Source organism: Schistocerca americana, chromosome 6, assembly GCF_021461395.2.
Source record: "Schistocerca americana isolate TAMUIC-IGC-003095 chromosome 6, iqSchAmer2.1, whole genome shotgun sequence".
Taxonomy (NCBI): Eukaryota; Metazoa; Arthropoda; class Insecta; order Orthoptera; family Acrididae; genus Schistocerca; species Schistocerca americana.
The window spans coordinates 361,192,977-361,208,306 of NC_060124.1; the positions used below are offsets into that span (position 1 = coordinate 361,192,977).

At 37.2% G+C, this 15,330-nt stretch overlaps 1 protein-coding gene across 1 annotated transcript in view; it reads left to right on the top strand.

The window, feature by feature from the left end:
• LOC124619340 (protein unc-80 homolog) overlaps window positions 1-15,330 on the top strand; it is a 905,779-nt gene that overhangs the window by 526,827 nt on the left and 363,622 nt on the right. Inside the window, exons 38-39 of the mRNA XM_047145658.1 lie at window positions 5,939-6,128; window positions 8,902-9,074. Of these exons, the coding sequence (XP_047001614.1) occupies window positions 5,939-6,128; window positions 8,902-9,074 (363 nt within the window). The remainder of the gene's footprint in view (window positions 1-5,938; window positions 6,129-8,901; window positions 9,075-15,330) is intronic.

A 15,330-nucleotide genomic window follows, 5' to 3' on the forward strand; every position in this document is an offset into this window, starting at 1 on the left:
CAATGGTCTTTGGTTGAATCTGAATGGTGAGTTTGTGGCAAAAAAGTATTTCCACTGTAGGGACTGGGAGAAGGAGAGAAGCTCTTTAACAAGTCCAGCACAATTAAATTTGGGAATGGGGCAAAAGACAAGGCCTTCGTAAAGAGCTAAAACTTCTGTGGGATTAAGGTTTTTGGAAGAAAGGTTCATGACTGTGTTTTGGTTGTCCTTCTGTTCTGGTCATGGGAGTGGAGTAAATGTAGTAGGTCTGTGATGCAGGGTTTGTCAGCTATGAGGGGATGTGGGAGAGGTTTGGAGGCTGTTGTAGAGGTGGTAGATAGTAGTAATCCAAGGCAGGAGTAGGAAGTGAACAGGTTAGAGAGATCTTTTGGAGGTGGCATTCTGCATGTTGCTCTAGTTCCTGGAGGCCAAGAGATTCAGTGTGTGAGATAGGATCCAGGAATTTAGGACTGCACAACAGGAGAATTTTATGGCTGGAGAGGAAGTATTGCAAGGAGGTTTGGGCCTGATTTACATGGTTTGGTAGACTATGTTGTTGAAGGTTAAGGACTGGTATAATCAGAACAGATGGAAGTCATTGTGGAAGGAGGGGTTGTAGCCAGAGATGGGCAATTTGATGCTAAGGCTGTTTGGGGGTATTCCATGAGCCAAGCAACAATGGAGGAGCAGTACGTGGGATTGGGTTCTGGTCAGGAATAAGGAAACTTTTCTGTATTGGCACAGGTGGAAGGAGCAAGGATCCATGCTGTAGGATAATAACGTGTAAAAATATGTAACTAACATAGAAATAGATGCAAAAAAGTTGGTAGAAATATGCCAAAATGCTTAGGAAAAATTACAAAAAGGACAAAGTAGATGAAGTATGGGGAAACAAGAAAATACTTGGTGGAGTAGGCCAAAAGTGAAAAGCAAAAACCAACTGAAATCAATGTGAAAAGACAATGAGATCAAAGGTAAAAACAAATAAAAAGATTATAATGTGTGTGTGTGTGTGGGGGGGGGGGGGGGGGGGGGGTTATGTACGAAGAAGAGGGGCAGCAGATGTGACAAGATCAGGTGAGGTTACTATGTGCAAACTGGAATAAGAGAGAAGTAAGAAAGGTAGGTGGGGAGTAGTTGGTAGGATGAGGTACAAGTTTGTGTGGCACAGGAAGTTTTGGAAAATAACATGCAAAAATATGCAAGAGTGATGCAGGAAGAGTGATCCATTTGAAGATCTAGGATTAATGATATTGGTGGGAATAACCTTGGACATGAGATGCTGCATTAATAGTCAGCACAATCTTATAGCTATCCATTGTGTGCAGAAGAGACAGTTGATACAATATGGAAGAGTATGCAGTGCGGTTTGGAAGGTGACATATGAAACACAGGAAAGAAAAGGATGGAACATGAGTATGGTAATGCATTAGACAATAATAACAAAGGAAAACAGCACTGGGTTATGGGATGGAAGAAAGGCCATTAGGAAAAATCAGACAATGGAAATCCACGATGGAATAATGACAATACTATGAGAAGGATAGATTGCTACTCACCATATAGTGGAGATGTTTAGTCACAGACAGAACAGAAGACTGCTAAACAAGTAAGCTTTCAGCCAGAAGGCCTTCTCTGGCTCCAGAGGCCAGACTGCAAGCAACAGCGCATTATGGGAGAAGCAGTGTAGTTGGTGGAGCTATGGAGGCGGTTGGGGCAGAGAGGGTGAGGGATGGCAAGATAGGGTGTGGGGTAGTAGAGCGCTGCTTGTGGGTCATACTTCCTGACTGTATGCAACTGCTCTACTGTTTCCCCACCTCATACCTGTGTGCTCCATATCTGGGGCAAGCATAGTATAGCATCACAAACCATCAAATCAGTGTATGAGTCCTGGTGGGCCTCAGTAAGAAACTGGCAATGATAGCTAAGCCTATGAAGTTCCACTGCCCGAGCTCTGTATGACCATTGCAGCCACTTTTGACAGTCCCAGCAATGACATGAGTACAGTTCCAATGATAATTAAAGGGCAGCTGACACATTTCATCAAAAGAGAGATGTAGGTTCCTGAAGAGGAGCTAGCCAAACAATAGCTGATAAACACGAGGAGAAATCCATGAGAAAAAGAAAGCTTCACAGAAGTTGGAGTCAGTGACAACAAAAACTTTAAAATGATGCCAAAGGCAGTTTTCATATGCATCCCAGTCTTCTGCAGAATTATCATATGAAGAAAATGGTGGGGGCCGGATCAACGACAGTTGAACCTCCCATGTCAACGAGGCAAGATGAATATGTTAAGCAAATTTAGAAGGGTGGGAGTAGCAGTAGTTATTTGGAGATGAAGAGGCTTGCACAGGATAGAGTATCATGGAGAGCTGCATGAAACCAGTCCTTGGACTGGAGACCACAACAACAACAACAACAACAACAACAACAACAACATGTCCACAGTGATAGGTCTTCATTTTTGCTGGACTATTTTTGCAGTTTCTGGAGAACCCTTATTTAAGTAATCACTTTGCTGGTAATAATAATCAGAGATGTCAAATTCTAGGTTACTCTTGTCAATACTGCCTTCTTCACATTTGCTTATTATTGCATAGTCTATCCTTCTGGTGGTTGAATCTGAAGTTACCACATTTGCAAGATAATATGAATTTAATATGCATGATAATTTTAAATTACTGGTATTCTAAGAATTTACATCAATATTTAAATCACACAGTATTGTGAGGTCACTGGGTCGAATGGGGCCAATTATCTTACCGAAGCTGCTGAAGAGTTTATTCCACTCTCTTATTTGTTGAGTGGCAGACACACTCCACTGTATGTTTCATTGTGTTGTTGATGAAGTCTTCATACTGTATCACAATGCAAGCTAATTCAAGTGAGCGTGCTCTGCAATACTGCTCAAAAAACAACTGTGTTTTTCCTTCTCTAGTACCATATCTGATGCTGACTACAGCTACTACTTACTAGGAATAGCCATATAATTTAAAGTATCTTCTTTCATTCTGTATTAAGCCATGCTCTATATTTTCCAGAAAATGTGGATTCTATTTATCCATGAAAAATGCAGCGAGTGCAAAATATCTTCAAGTATTGTATGTTTAAATGCATCACATGGCATTGCCATTTCTGTACATTTTTCCAGTGTTTGTTACAGTACAAAGACTTATTTTAATGGAGTACATAAGATGTTTAAGTCTTGTTATTGTAATTTTCTGAGTTAGAACTGCTGGAATGTTTACTTCCCCTTAAAAAAATCATTATTTTCATCATTGTTCCAAGTCCTGGGATAAGTCACTACGTTTTCATCATATAACATGTTAAATTCTAAAGACATGTCAACTTTGTCTGTCAGAGATATGACTTGCTCAATACCTCACTGCATATTTCATTTTGTGTTAACTCTATCTGAAATCTTACAACAAAGAAATGTGTTTCACAGTCTGTTGATGAGCAAACCATGAGTTGTTTGAAATCATTCCTCTAGTGTATAATATATATATTTCATTTTTAATTTTCCTGCATACAATTTTAACAAATTTACTTCCCTTTTCTACTTTCTTAGTCTCACGGTACCAGTTATGTAGGTCATGATGATGGGGTACACAAAAATGATCAGACTTGTATTTCTGAATGGATGCAGCCTCCTTTTAAGAGAAAATACAAAATCTTTTGCGTTGTACTTTGCTACATCATCTGCCCCCTCCAGGAAAACAGAAAAATTGTCACTGTTTAACCATGACACTTTTTGTGACTGACAGCTGTTGCAGCCTTGAAATTTTGGTCTTTTTACCATGATATTAATCTCGTGTATACACATACCTCATATTTCAGAAGCTATTCCTCATCCTTGGTTATCAGTGTAAATGTCAATTTTACGTGTATTTTTTACTGGAAGAACACAGTTGACAGGTCTTTTGTTGATTATTTTTCTGCGGTAAAATACTCTCCAGTCTTGTCTTATTTGCACCACAGTCATAGCTTACAGTATTGATGAAACATTGCCAGAACCGATAGTAATACACATCTGAAGACTTTCAGTTTCATCTGTCCCACATGTTGGGGTGACAGAATCCACTTACCGCAGGAACTGCATATGATATGTGTACATACAATAATGGAGCAGATGAGACACACTTAAACTACAAAGTCTGTCACTTCCTCAACTCCCTGAGAGCACTTAGAACATTCAGTGCATGTAACCAATGGACAAGTCAGTCCAGCTGTTCCAGGATTCCCTGTCTTGCCTGCAGCATCTATGGGAGGAGATGAAATTTCAGTGGGTCTCAAGGGTCTTCAAAACTCAGTTCCAGAAAGAGGTGGTTCTAGTTGCCAAGGAGGCCTGCACAGTATGTACAGTGCCAAACCGTAGAATCACCTAACATACAATGATCTTGCAACGGGGGACAGCTTGCTGAGGTCAGTGAAGTAAACCACATGACTGCTATGTAGTTGCCTCCCCCCACAGTTCACAATGGGAGTCCTTCAAAGTTGCATATGGATTATTCATAGCTGCGTGCTGCAGGAATTGCTTCTCTGGTGAAATCTCCACCAGTGTGCAGTGCTTTTGTTTTGTAGTTATTGGTATGTCACATTTTAGAAGGGTGCAATGATTTTTCAGATAAGAGTACAGTCCATAATTTGAATGGGGACTTGCACTCTACTTTCATTAACCCTCGAGCCAGCGCACCATTTTTCATAACATGAGCAGGCATGCAGGATACTTTGTACACATGTAAAGAATAGCTGTCTTTATGTTACCAACATAAACATGTATGAGCAGAATTACAGTTTAGTCTCAATTTGATTAAACACTGATAAAATATACGTACATTATATGATCTAAATCACTGTTTAATTAAACAATAATAAAATAAATGTTCATTATGCCACTCTGTTGCCGTATACAAGTGTTACTCCACATGAATGAACCACTCGAAGCATTAAACAACACAGTTGCATCAGATCTCAGTCAACCACTTATTTGATTGCTAATTATCTTGTAGACAACTCTCTCATTGTGGGATTTTTCTGCTAGCTCAGAATTTGGGTCATTTACTTGTGCGGATGATAAATTTTTTCTCATTTAGCCCACTCGTTTATTTTATAGTACTGCAGCTTGCTTGGGTGGATGACACCACAACTTATCACTGTGTTAGTTGAAGCAATAAAGAAGGAATAGGTATGGGCTTGCAAATCTAAATTAACTGTGGAACTGTACAGGACAATGTTATTCATGGTTGATACACCTTATACATATGTGCACCTTCCGTGGGTTAACTGCACACAAAATGCCTAACAGCTAGAAAAATTTTGCCCATTGTGCTGAAATTTGTATAGTGTGTTGGGAAGGAGGACCCACCACAGTCATCAGGCTGATGTTCACAATCTAACCCTTTACATTTTGTGTCATCAGATTTCTTTTATGGACTTTCATGCTAATTTGTTTTTGTATTTTGTCTAGCTTGTTTTTTACCTCTCTTGCAAAAAATTTTAAATTGGCATTACTGTCTCTTAACTTAACCAAATTGCTACTGAGTATGGTGCCATTCACCTGTAACTACTACACTGTTATCCACCATCATCTCTTTCAACAACTGGCTGAGTCCACTGGGATCTTAAGAATTTCATATATTGATTTCACAGTCAGTGAAATACACACATTCAACAGTATAAATAGTTTTGTATATATGTAAATAAAATGTGTGTTTTTTTAAAGTTTTAGGAAGTTCATGCATATTTCACAGCAATTATTCTTTAGAGCATTTGTTAATACTGTAATTATATTTGGTGTGGGATTCTTTTATCAGATTGACTACAGAACGCTTGGGAAAAATTATTTTGTTTTGTATTTGCATCATTAATTGTTCAGGTTTTAATAGCCTGCAGAAGACTGCTTTACTGAAGAGTTACAGCATGATGTTAAATTAACTGTGTCTATTTCTCTTGGCAGCGATCACTAGTAACTGCTACAAAAACTCGGAAAAAACAGCAAACTGAACTGATAAAAATGGCACTCCAAGCACAGGAGGATAAGAAACGTATTGAACGAGAAAATTTTCTTATAACCACCATCCCAATTACTGTTCAGGCTGCTTATGAACCTAGTCTTTACCATGCTGTCGGGGATGACCATGATGAAGGTAAGTATATCATGATGCTTTCATGTATTTTCAGTCTCATAAACTTAAGTTGTGTAATTTGTGTCTTCTTCTATCATATAAAGTCTGTTGTGGATTATATACTTTGGGTTTTGTTTTATGTATTGAGTAACAGAATTCACTGTAAAGAACATATAGAATGTTATGAGGATGACTGAGACTGAAACATCATTTTGAAGCATAGTAGTCAACAAGAAGAATTTGAGTAATACATTTTTTATGAATAAAATAAACAAAAATGAGGAAAGGTAACCACTCACCTGTAGCTGGTGGATGTGACATGTAGGAATACTTGACATCTCAGAGACTTAACTAGCTACTTTATTTCTAATTAGACTTTAACTTTTGCACACGAAACTAAATCTTCAGCAAAAACATTTAAATTTAATAGTGAGGAAATATTGAAAATTTACATTTGCCTGCTACAAATGAGTGTGCTGGATGAAATGCCAAGAGATACTCGCCAGTGATACTAATAGACAGTGTCTCCTCTGCAGGAAGTACAGATTCTGTTCAGGCCAGTATTTAGTACTCCTGATGCCCCTGGGTAAAAAGTATCTCTGCTCCCCCCCTCCCCTCCAGACTTGAATTACAAATATTTATTAAAGTTTGATTACAATTTAGTCCCAGGTTTTACTAGTTTCAGTCCAAAAAAATGGTTCAGCACTGAATGCAAAATGTTCCTCAACTACGATGGCCATTCCATTTTCACTTTTTTTTTTTTTTTTAGGCTAAATGTTGTTTCCTGGTCTTCTACAATTTCAGTTGGTGAGAGTATTTTTCTATAACTGAATTCTTTGAGGATTTTTATAAAAACATAATGATGCTGAACTTTCTTCAATGCTTCTTCTTCTCTTTTTTCTTTTGCCAGTGATTGATACTGGGCCCCACTTACTCACTTTTTGCTAGTCGTTTTCTTCAGTGATTATCAAAATCTTGCAAAGCAGTATCCATTTATGACAGGGTAGAAAACATATTAGAAGGCACTTGCCATTTGATTTAACAAACTGAAGTAAAATGTATTCCGTCATCCATGTGAAAATCGTAAAATTGCATCTGCTACTCTCTGCTGTTACAGGCACATGCCCAATGTAAAAATGTTAGAAAAGATGCGGTGACAAGTTAATTCATCATTAGTTTCATAGAAAATAATTCTGCTTATTAACCACAAACAGAGAGTTACAAAATGTGTTCTTTTGTTTATAAACAGGAAAAAAATGTGTGTGAATATCTTTTGTTAAGAGTTTATTAACAAAGGTAATGAAACCACTCTGGTGTGGTCATATCTTAATACCACATGAACCACGCTGTTATAGATTTATCAATTGAAAAATGAAATTCATAAGATTGCTCTCTCATATGTTATAAAAAGAATGATTAACATCAGTATATGAAACTATTTCTTACTTTTGCTGATAGTAGCAAGTATAAATGACATTATGTAACACAATTCTGCATCTGCTTCAACTGATATTCCCCAGTGAGTGGCAAATTTTAGGAATTTGTTTGAAGCTGATGATTTTCGTACAATTTCCCACAAATATTGTCAACCCCTAAAACCTGTCACCCTGGTCTGTTGCCCAGTTTGCCTCCCCCCCCCCCCCCCCCCCCCTCTCCGGTACAGCTCTGATTCTATTGCTGCTCATCCATTTCGCAGTGACTGATGTGTCAGTTGTAGCTCTATAGGCCCTGTACAGAGGAGACAGAGACCAAGGAGAACAGCACTTTCAGTAGTTCTTTTAGCTTAAGCAACTCCCCATCCAGTCCAGGTAATTGTAGCTGTATGGTCCCTGATGTATTAGTGAAAGTCTCAAAAAGAAATCGGCCCCATAGATGATAAGATTAAAATCCTAGTGATCAGCTGCAGAAGCTTTTGAAATGAAGTTTGAATTTGAAGCAGTGCAAAAAAGCAACTCAGTACAGAGAGCTGTCTACAAGTAGAAAAAGGAAGCATCGATATTTTTGGTGAAAAATCTGAGTGTATATTGAAAGAATGCACTAATGGAAAACATAGATGATGTATTTGTCTCTGTAGACAAGAGACTCAAATCCACTGTGTTAGAAATTGAAGGTACATCTGATATTGTTTGGGCAAGACTTCATGTCAGGTGTTGGCAAACTTGTAACTGAATCTTTCTATTGACCACCAGACGTAGCCCTAGATGTAACTGAAAACATAAGAGAAAACCTCAGTTCTGTAGTGCAAATGTTCCTCAATCATATTGCTATCATTGGAGACAATGTTAGTTATCCAGAAATTGAGAAAATTACTTTTTTCTAAGTGATGAGCATTACAAGACACATTGTGAAAAATATTTACTATCAGCAATGAAAAGACAGTTGTAGCAACAGTAATTACTTAACTACAAATGGTTGTACAGGCCATATATGCAGCACAAATAATTACAGTTGTTGAGTGTAAAGTCTACTCTGAGGTGATGAGATTAACACAGTATAGGAAATCATAGTGAGCACATCAAATAAGGCAGAAGACAAATGACAAAAAGAATACATTTCTAATTATGATATTAAGTGTAGCATTTGTGATTATATGTTAAATAGTAATTTGCTAAATGTCAAATGAACATTAATTTGTATATGTTTTTCGCTGAGATTCTTTGAAGAATGTAGTATAGCATGTCATTTGATCCTTAGTCTGCTTAAAATATTGCTATTTCACTGTAAGTTTTATCAGTAGAAAGAATTTTATTCAATGATTGTGACTGAAGATATTTTCTTCTATTTTTTATGACAGGAGGAGATGAAGAGCAAGCTGAGAACCAGCAGAGGAATGCAACCCATCACATCCATTCTGCACATTCACTATTTCCATCATGTCTTTGTTCAGCTGTCATTCAAATTATAAACCTTCTTGATGATGCAGCTGTTTCACCAGATGGTAATGCAGTGTATGAGGTTGCTTACCAGGTATGATTGGAATAATCTCAGGGGTTGACATACTATGCATACTATTTATGAAATTCTTAGTTATGCTCCAACATCTACCTCTGTACCCACATCTATACTCTGTGAATGACCATGAAGTGTGTAATGTTTCTTCCCATTGTACTCATGTAGCTAACATGGGAGAAATTACTACTTATGCAGCTCTGTACAAAATGTTATTTACCTAATTTTATCTGCGTTCCTCTACATGACAGATACATAGGTGTCTGAAGAATATTTTTAGTTGCTACCTTGAAAACTGTTCTTGAAGTTTTCTTAGCAGGATCTCACAAGATGCCCAAGTTCTTTTTTTAAGCTTCAGCTATTAAGGGCTTCCAATCTTTCTTTTGCACCCTCTCACGAATCAGTCAAGTCCTTTACCATTCATACCATCTCTCTTTGTGTACATTGTATGTTTGATGTTCACTGTTAGTTCAACTAAGTACAAGTCCAACACATTTGAAAAGTATTTAATTATGTGCAGTACAGGTGTTTTGCATTCAATTTCTTTTGTAAACAGACTTTAGTATCCCAGTTTCCTACCTACATCTGAGCCTGTGTGGTGTTCCACATCATATCTCTACACACCATTTCTTTCAAATGTTTGTATGACATTACTTGTTGTAGTTGTTGTAGTCATGATTCATTAATCAGGTTTTTGAAGGGTACCACACTTTTATGCTTCATAAATTTTACAACTTAGCATTTCCCATATTAGGAACTAGTTGGCCGTTTTTACACTAGGTTGATTTTTGTCAAGTTGTAACTGGGCGGTAACACAATTTTTACCAGATAGAATTTCCTCATAGACATCTGCATCATCTTCAAAAAAATTCTGATGACATGAGTGATACTATCCTGTAATTCAGCAATGTGTAACATGAACAGTGCCCTCCATTGATATTACTTTTCAGTCCAGTAGAAAATCTGGTTAGATACCCCATAGGCATGTGAGCTCATCAACAGCTTTCTGATGAGCAAACCTTTTGCATGTTTAGTATGGTCCTAGCAACCTTAAATAGTGATTGGGCAAGCAAAAAACCTACAATAATTCTGTCTCGACTACATCTAAGGGTCAGATGTTTCCTGCTGCCTTTTGGTCCAAATTATTAAGCTTTGATGTGGCTTAGCATACTAGTCAGTGAAATTTTATAGAATCAAGCACATGTTCCCAAATATATTAAATCAGAGGTATTAACAAATGATATGGAGTATATTATCCCAAAGAATAGTGAGGTAACCTAATGTGTTAGTTTATATTCTGTAGTGTCACAGGCTATTTTGTAGGAAATAACATGTCTCACTCAAAGTTTAAGTTGGAAGAATTTATAATTTGTAAGTCAGAGAAAAAGACCAGACAGCCCACTGTGTGGTAAATGTGAGAAATTCTGTGCAGAGACAGAGTAATCCATGGATGCCATATGTCTGGAAAGGATTCAGCGTTAAAACATTGCTACCTGTTGTGATGTGGAGATACTTGCCCCGTGCTGGTTCCCCACCAGAGATGATCTCAGCCCATGGAATGGCACTGCAAATAACAATGGGTGACTGGCTTCTTCTCTGTGCAGAGATATCAAATGGTTTTAATTTGCTGTCTGTCACAAAGAGAACATTGTCTGCTCTGGCAACTGTAATACTAATCTGGTGTTCTGCAAGATGTTAAGGTGAAATGTTTTTATGATATTGAACAGTATATAAGATAAACTGACATCTGAATATGTTGATTTGGTGGCAGTTGAAGATGAGACTTTTTTACAGCTTCACACATAACTTCCAGGTGAAGAAAAGTGATTGGTTCTGGTCCACTACTGTACCTGATGACCAGATTATTTAAGGAAATCATGAGTATTCAGAACACCAGGCAAAACAGTGTATGCACTTGCACATATTACATACGTAGGTACATGCATCAATCAATCCGCCGTGACACCGTATTTGGTGCCCTCGAAAGATTCTGCTAAGAAGTTGGGTTGGTTGCCATTGACAATGGACATCAACAACATTGCACAGTCCAAAAATGTTTTTCTACTGCAGTACTATTTATTAGTAGTCAGAAAATAGCAAAAGACTCTGATTTATGGTGAATTATCAATCAAATATAAAGAAGGGTGAAGATGATGCTTTATGAAACACAAATGACTGACAACAATGAAGTGGGAGAAGCTGACCAAGCAGCTTGCTGCCTACTAGCAGCCATCCATGCTTTGATTTCTTATCAGTAAATCTATGTTACAAGACTGCGAGACTTTGCTCCACAATGCCAATGCTAGACAATCCAATGCTGTCACAGTTGAGCTGTTAAAGTGCCAGACAAGTTTCATTAGTAAATAGTTTCATAGTAAATAGTATTAAATCCAGTTTATTTGTATGCGATAGTGACATTGTGAGTATGAGTGTCTATGTTTAAGCAAAAACATAATTCTTAAGAGAATACTGTGTATGTGGTCTTATGTGGCAGTAGAATGGCATTGGAATACCAGGAAAGCTATTTGATTTCCTGTGTTTGATTTAACAAATTAGTTAAAAAATGAGTTAAAAGATGATTTAAACCAAAAAATAAAAGAAAGTAGATGATAAGCAAATAGGTTGAGCAAAAAAAGTGATGACTCCAAACAAAATTTCCTGCTAACAAAGGAAATCTAAAGACCAGTTTAAAAAGTTGGAAAAAAATTTGGATGCCTATATCAGAAAATTGAGGCAAGAGAAAGTAGGAACAAACAATAGAATTTTTGACTTACAAAAGTCATTAGATTGGTGTAAATAAGAAGACAAAGAGAAAAATGAGAAACCATGTATTTAGTAAGGAACAAGGTACAAGAACAGTTTCTAGAATTTAATTACACATTCGTACAAATGAGTGAGAACAATGAACATTGATCCTGGAATGTGCATGACCAGGTAAAAGACTCACAAAAATGGCTAGAGATTTTAGGGATTGGTGAGAAACTGGTTTGAAGGAAATTGGCAGACTGTGTAAAGCATTCTTCTATGACAGATGTACTTCATGGGGTCAATTTATTTCCAGATTTCAAACAATTTTAAAATAACTACCACACCTTTCAACAGGGTTTCCATTTACCATCTGTTAAAGTTTTACATAAACCTTTTGCAGGAGAACCTTGGTTACAGTTGTTTTGTTTGTTTACCAGTACAGTAATAAAGCCAAATATTCAAGAAGTGGTGGAAGACAATTTATTTAAGCAAGTAAATATTAAAGTGGACAGTTTTAACCAGAACACTATTATACATGACTTCTCTGTGAATAATTCAGTATTAGTGAAAGATCATCCACAGAGTTTGGGATTAAAAAATGAAACTAGTAAAGTTTTCCCAACTTATGTTGGTCCTCATAAAATAACTGGAATGTCATACAATAAGGCAGTGTTCCTCATGGAACCTGTGATCCTGTGTGTACCATAAAAATGATTAAGGAATTCACTGAAACCTCAGACAAACCATGGTCTTAAATGGTGTAGGCATTGTGATGTATGCAAGGCACACATGTTAATCGATGCAGCACTTCTTCTTTTCCTTTTTTCTTGCACTGATTTTTCATTCTCTTACTACTGTACCATCTGTAAATCACTGCACTTATTCTGTCCTATATTGTTACTTAAAATACATTAATGAACATATATGAAACACGTATATACAGAATAACACCAAAACATGAATACATACACACCCATGCATTTCAAGGTAGTCATACATTTCTAAATAGACTTGGACTAGATACTTCAATTAATCAATTTATAGAGCAGACAGAAACAAGAAGAGCATCAAACGAAAAGTTTCGAACACTAATGACTCTCAGAATTTATAGCACATGTAACATAATTTCAACAGAATGAGGTCCTGAGTTTTAGTCTTGGTCTGGCACACTATTTTAATCCATCAGGAAGTTTCATAATTTCAACACTTTGCAATGTTTTCAAAGTTCCATTAGAAATTGTTAAAGATCAAAATAACACTGGCAATGATATCAGTCCTACTGTTCACTTCCTTAATACTTCAATATCCCTATTCAGTCAACTATAATCACACTAACTCTGTACTACCACTATCCTGAACCACTTTATCAAATGTGGCATGTCTACTACCCAGTGTTACCAACAAAACACCTTCATTCTTCCAATGATAACAATCTAAAGCCCATCTTCACTCCACAAATGACAGTGAGAAAAAGACAAGAAGGCTCCTGTGCTTGCTTGCTCCAAGAGGTTGATCACATGACCGACTACTACATTCAAGTCTGTTTCTTTCCATGCCCCACCTTATCGAAAATAAACCTTACATTCCTTTGTATACATTATGAAAATTCTGTAGACATGTTCTGAAATCTACATTATTGTATCTTATCCCACAAATAACTGTCTGTGCGTTATCCTTTTAATTTATCACTTTACTGTTGTGCAGCATGTCTTTATTCCAGTCATTGTAGTGGCATGTAAGTATGATAATGATCATATTGTGTTTTAGGGTTCCATCAATCCCAAACGTGTCCTTATATTTTCTTCAGCTTGATTGTAGGCAGTTTTCGGTATTTTAGTTCTTTTAATGTAACACATTCAGTTGCCAGACCAGCTTATTGTTCACCACCTTGATCACCCATCACATTAGCCTTGGACCTTCCGCAGTACATGTTCTGTCTGAGGACAAGCCAGTCCGTGACTACTTCTCTCTCACTACAGCTCCATCCAACACTCCTGATTCACTCGATATGGCCAATACACAGCAACAGACTGGGTGTCCACTGCTTGGCTCTCTAGAGGGCTCAACAGATTGGCCAGTCCACTCGTTTTGTCACAGGCATATATTTTCTTTAATTTAACGGCATTGATGCGTTTTTTTTTTTTTTTTTTTTTTTTTAATTGACATAGGTTTTTTAAAAGTCTAGAAATGCTAGAAAGCCTGATTTCCTCTATCTGTGGCACTGAGTATATCAGGTGTGAAAAGAGCAGTTTGCTTGTCTGATATTTTCAGAACCCATGCTGGTTTTCATGGAAAGGAGAACTTCCCATTGCTCAAAGATTTTACAGTTAATTATAATCAAGTTCAGAGCTAATTAACTCTCGAATTCTGTATAGAACTTGAGAGAGTGTCTGTTGAGCCTTATGGTCTTATTAAGCTGTATTCTAACACCTAAGTCTCCCTTCCAGCTCTTGTCTCATCTACAAGTGTCTGTACAATGACAGATGTGACCAGAATTTCTTGATGTTTTTAGACACCTCCAGTGGTAATATTTTTAAAGGCTTCACTTTGGTGAATGTGTTTCAAATTATGTCTACCTATTTGCAAATATATGTTTTGTTTTGTACTTGTTATGCAGTAGGTACAATTTCTTATGAAGCTTCCTGAGATTGTCTGTTGCTGAGAAAATGGTGTTTTGTGGAAGAATATGTATGAAAAACGACTGTATCTTTGAGGGGCAGACATACAAACAGATCAGGGGCATGACCATGGGAACCAGGCTGGTTGCTTCCTGTGCCAACTGTTTATGGGTCACTTAGAGGGGGCCTTCCTAGGATCCATGAGCCTTCAGTCTTGTATTTGTTTCAGATACGTTGATGACTTCTCCGCCAAATGGATTCATGGTGAGGCTGAATTGTTAAAATTCTTGGAATCTCTAAATACATTCTTCCAGTTAAATTTCACATCGTCCTATTCTGAATTATTGTCGTAGTCTGAATACCATGCCACTTTAATTGATGTTGAACTCACTCTCAGTGATGATCAGCCTGACACTTCTGTTCTCAATAAATCTACTGAAAAACAACGGTATTTATATTTTGATAGTTGCCAACCTTTCTATGCCAAATGTTCCGTCCCATACAGCTTGGCATTTGAGAGAAATGTATTTGTTGAGATGCAGACACTTTACAGCAATACACCACCATTGTCACCTGAGTCTTCACTGGACATAATTACTCCAACTCCAACAGCCTAGTTCAAAAGCAGATTTCCCAGGGCATCACATCCAATCCTGTTTCTGCTGACCCATCTAAAAACAATATAGTACACATGTTGTTACTCATTATTATCCTGATATTGAATGTATTAATCAACTACTTTGAAAACACTCTGACCTTTTGAAATTTTGCCCTGAAATGAGGCCAATTCTGTCTGACATTTTTCCCACCACACCTAGAATAACTTTTAGTCAGCCTCCCAATCTCTGCAATATCCTTGTCAGACCCTATGCTCCTTCAGCAGCCATTTCCCTATCCTGAGGCTCCTA